This window comes from Amborella trichopoda, chromosome 12 (genome assembly GCF_054954075.1).
Source record: "Amborella trichopoda isolate Santa Cruz 75 chromosome 12, AtrichopodaSantaCruz75HAP2 v2.0, whole genome shotgun sequence".
Taxonomy (NCBI): domain Eukaryota; kingdom Viridiplantae; phylum Streptophyta; class Magnoliopsida; order Amborellales; family Amborellaceae; genus Amborella; species Amborella trichopoda.
Genome location: NC_142347.1, coordinates 42,588,563 through 42,593,150, shown reverse-complemented (window position 1 = coordinate 42,593,150; position 4,588 = coordinate 42,588,563). Strand labels below are relative to the sequence as shown.

The window sequence follows — 4,588 nt, the reverse complement described above, 5'->3', positions numbered from 1 at the left end:
TGTAGGATCTAATTTAATTGTTAGTGCCTAGGCATTTAATTGTTAGTGCCTAGGCGCTACACAAACCGCACCCTTTTTTATATGCACATGCCAACTAATAAAATGAAAAAGTACACAGGGAAATGGTATATCTTCATTTTAGCATGATATTCCTGAAATATTTCTTAACATTAAATCTTTTTCATTTCAGATCATGATCCTGACCGTCCAGTCAAACTGACCCTACTGCATAACTGTCCGTGACCGGTCTGTCCTCCCAATCGACAGTCCCACTGTTTCCATAACGACCTTTAAATCTGGGCCGTCCATTCACATCAAAACAAATAAAAGAAAAAGAACCAGAACATTCTGACGCGACATCCATGTGAAAGACACGTGCGATCCCATTTCAAATTCATAAAAAAAGAACAAAAATAGTAAAATACGAAAGGAGAGGCAACCACAATTTTCTCAACGAAACAGGGCCATTTCCGTAATTTCTTCCTCACTGTTAGGGTTTGAGGAGGAAGAAAAAAAACCACAAAGTAAACCCCAAATTTCCAATCCAAATATAAAAGATAAAAAAGAAAAACAGAACCACAAAAAATATAAAAAGAAAAGCCCAAAAAAACTAATGTCTCAGATCTAACCGATCATCAGATCCAAATTCCGGTGAAGATTCCGGCCAAAATTCCGGGCACAGTTGAAGCAAATTGCCGTAATATTGATTGAGCTCCTGATGTGTGATTATTATAATGGGAAGGAGGAGGGGAAGTTGGAAGCTCTGCAACGAACACAGTGACCTTCATTCCACCAAAGCAGAGGCCATTGCCACAGATGAAGTAATATCTCTTTGATTCATTGAGCTCGATGAAGTCTTTTCCACTACTCCAGTTCCCAAGCGCGCCCTCCAATGTGCAGTTATCGTAGCCAGTTTTGTTCACCATGTACACATTGTACTGGTTCCTTTGGTACCTGAAAGCTGAAGTAGAGAGAGAAAGCAGAGAAAAATGGTGAAGGATTAGAGTTAAAGATGTGTGTGAGAGAGAAGGAGATTGCAGAGGAAAGGGAGGAAAATGTGAAGAACTAGAAGAAATGAGAGGGAGAAAGAAATCACCGAAAAGAATGGAGAATAATGAAGAAGAAAAGGAGGTGGGAGAAAGAGAATGCATAGAAAAATGGCAGAAAATTAATTGGAGAGAAAGAGAGAGAGAGATTTAGGAATTTAGCCACTAGTTAGAAGGGCTCAGAAGAGTTGATCAAGAGCTGAACAGAGAGAGATCTGGTTTTGTAAGCTTTGTCTGCAGTAAAAAGCACAATGAAAAAACAGAGAAGACCAGGTGAAAAGAGACTAGTAGAGAGAAATTGGGCTCAAGCTGCTTTCTATAATCCAAATGCAGGTAAAAATTACTAAAACAAAGATAGTGAAATGATGAACATCAGAGAGCGCTTAAGCTTTAGGAGCTTACTGAAACTGCAATGCAGGCAAAAATCGCCAACAAAACAGAGAATGCAAGTATATGAGTGACGAAGCTCCACGCGTATGTAGCAGATGTCAAAAAAAGTAGCAAATAAAAAGAGAAAATCGGAGAAAAATTGAGCAAGATGCCATACTCTCAATTTCTCATCACATCTTTCCAACGCTACAATGCTTTTCAAAATCCAAAAGAAAACAGAGAAAATAAAGCCAAAAAAAAGAGAAAAAGGAAGGGGATTAGGTTAGGGTTTTACAGATGAGGTCGCCGACAAAGAAGGTATGGTTTCCGGCCCATAGAGTATAGTTGATCCCTGGATTCCACCCATGGTTATCACCGACAATGTGATCAGTGGCATTGGCCGGAAGAGCGACCGCAAAAATCACAATAGCGACAAAAAGTCGACGGAAAATAAGAGCCGGTTCCATTAAGGTGGCCTGAATTATTCTCTAGACTCGCCTATCTGTTTCTCAATAAAGTCCCTCTCTCTTCTCTCTCTAAGACCCTGATTTCGTCGAGGTAAGGAGTGAGAATGGGTAGAGAGAGAAAGAGGAGAGCTGGTATTAAATGGGGAGAATGGTTTTAGGCGATGGTTTAAAAAGCGGATCTGTGATCCGGATTGGATACTTTAACAACAGATTCGAATCGGTGAATCAACGATTCGGATCGAGAATCGTATGAATCGGTCGGATTAAAGTTTCAAAAAAATCTGAAAAAATTATTAAAATTCACTATAAATGTTATTTTTTAGAAATCTAATAATAAATGAGGGTACTACATTATTAACTTTCATTTTTTTCATCAATTTGTGAATATTGAGATGCACTTTCTCAATATGAACTTATGTTGACCATTAAATTTACATCACACAAAAGAAATCATAGAATTATCATGGATTAATTATATAATCATATATGGACTACAATAGAGAGTTGACTAAATCGATGAAAATTTGGCCACTAAAATCTCGAATTGGCGGAAAACCCTAATCCGCTAAAAAAAACCAAATTATTGCAACCTAAGTAACTATAATATTATATACCAACAATATTTTATAATTATTTTATTATATAAATTATAACAAATCCAAAATATTTTATAATATCATTTAATTTAAAATGTATTATTGACAACTGTAAGAAAAGTAGTACATGATTTATAATACAAAAATTATTGACATGATTTATAATACAAAAATTAATAAATAAAATAAAAGATTTGGTTATCAATGTAAAAATTATTAGAATGCGTACCAATTTTCTTTAATTTCTTAGGTTTCTAGAATAAATTAGTGGAAGAGATTGTTAGTATAAAGAGAGAGATTTTAAATGGCCTCATTGTATGAATCCTATCTTTAAATTAATAATACTAAATTTCTGTTAAAGACCATCTTGTTATAAAAATAAAAAATATAATTAAACCATTTATTCTTAGGTTGTATGAAGAAATACCTTTTATTTTTTTGACAAGAAACACTTATTGCGTTATCTTTTATTTTTTTTTACAAGAAAAATATGATACTTGTTGATTATCTTTGTTTTTGTTTTTGACAAAAGAAGAAGACGTTGTACTACATTTTTTTTTGCTTGTTGTATTACTTTTTATTTTTTTTACAAGAAAAATAAAAAAATGATGGTGCTAAATTACATTTTATTTTTTTATGCCTTTTGTTTTATTTTTTTTGCAAGAAATACTTGTTATATTACTTTGTATTTTTTTTGCAAGAAAAATAAAAAAAATTTGTATTATCTTTATCTTGAAAAGCTTTTTATTTTATATTTTTTTTATTTTTTTACAACAATATTTTTTGCTTTTGTTTATGTTTTTGACAATAAATTGTATTTTTATTACAAGAAAAATAAAAGAATGTTGTATTATCTTTTTTATCTTTATCTTGAAAAGCCTTTTATTTTATAATTTTTATATTTTTTTACAACAGTATTTTATGCCGTTGTTTATTTTTTTTACAACAAATTTTTTTTTGTATTTTTTGGTTGTGCGCTAAGGGGTTTGAACTCAAAAAAAATAAAATTTGTAGTGCGCTAAGGGGGTTTGAACTCAAAATATCTTTTGGTATTTGTTGGTGTTCGTTATGGGATTCGAACTCAAGATACACACCCAAAATTCGGTGTTATCAACCAAGATGGCCACATTGTCACATGTGATTTTTTAGCTTCCATAATAATATATATTCAATGATATTACTTTAATGACTTTTTGTAGGAATTATCCCATATCGAAAGATGAGTGTTGCTTGATTCTCTATCAAGTCATGTGTATTAGACTTTCTATTGCGCCAGTAGAAATGTGAGGGAGGCAAACGTGATATGAGTTACCATGTGTGGCCATGTGTCACTCATGTGAGGTTGCCACGTGTAAATCCAAAAAAATGCCGGTTTTTTCTGTGAGACTCGCGATTCACTATTCGGAATCGCCCGGTTCTCCTTGGACACGGTCGATTCCCGACCATGTGTCGCCCGGTTTTCTCTGGACACGGTCGATTCTCGACCATGTGTCACTCATGTGAGGTTGCTACGTGTAAATCAAAAAAATACCGGTTTTTCTGTGAGACTCGCGATTCACTATTCGGAATCGGCTGGTTCTCTATCGACACGGTCGATTCCCAGTTTTTTCGTGGAACCGGCTCGATAGTAGGCGATTATTGTCGTGAAACTGGCTCGGTAGCAAGTGATTCTCAAGTCGAATCACCCGATTCTCTCTTAACGTGAGCAATTCCCAATTTTTTTTGTGAAATTCGGCTCGACTCGACGAGTTTTAAAACACTCGTATTAGGAGTAAGAAGCGGGTCAAAATAGGGGGGAGTGGGAGAGTGTGGGACTCTCTTTTACGGATTGTTTTTAATTTTGGGTGATAGGAAAATAACCCATTCTAGCTTACTAATGACATATAGACCCAACCTTTTTTCTTTCTTCATTTGGCCATGAGTATATATGCTAGTATACTATGCTCCCGCGGGAGCAAAGTGTATTTCTACTCTTCCGGTAAAACAAAAACCTTTTTGGAAAAAAATTACTGCAATCTGAAATTTTAGGAACCGCAGTACATAAAAAAAATTTCTAACACCTAGATCTTAAAAAAAAAAACCTTGCCATTCTCAATACTTACACGAAAAA

The 4,588-nt window shown here is 34.3% G+C and overlaps 1 protein-coding gene across 1 annotated transcript; it reads right to left on the bottom strand.

The window, feature by feature from the left end:
- Positions 1-363: 363 nt before the first annotated feature.
- LOC18435248 (early nodulin-like protein 17) lies at positions 364-1,961 on the bottom strand. The gene is made up of 2 exons (XM_006845298.4): positions 1,711-1,961; positions 364-961 (listed from the first exon to the last, which is right to left on the bottom strand). Exons 1-2 carry the CDS (start codon positions 1,880-1,882, stop codon positions 636-638), a joined length of 498 nt encoding a protein of 165 aa, XP_006845361.1. The 5' UTR covers positions 1,883-1,961; the 3' UTR covers positions 364-635.
- Between the last annotated feature and the right edge of the window lie 2,627 nt (positions 1,962-4,588).

Coding starts and splice junctions, on each gene's coding strand:
- LOC18435248 (XM_006845298.4), bottom strand. CDS start 1,882: ATGGAACCGGCTCTTATTTTCCGTCGACTTTTTGTCGCTATTGTGATT. Junction 962..1,710: donor CTTTGTCGGCGACCTCATCT/GTAAAACCCTAA, acceptor TCTCTACTTCAG/CTTTCAGGTACCAAAGGAAC.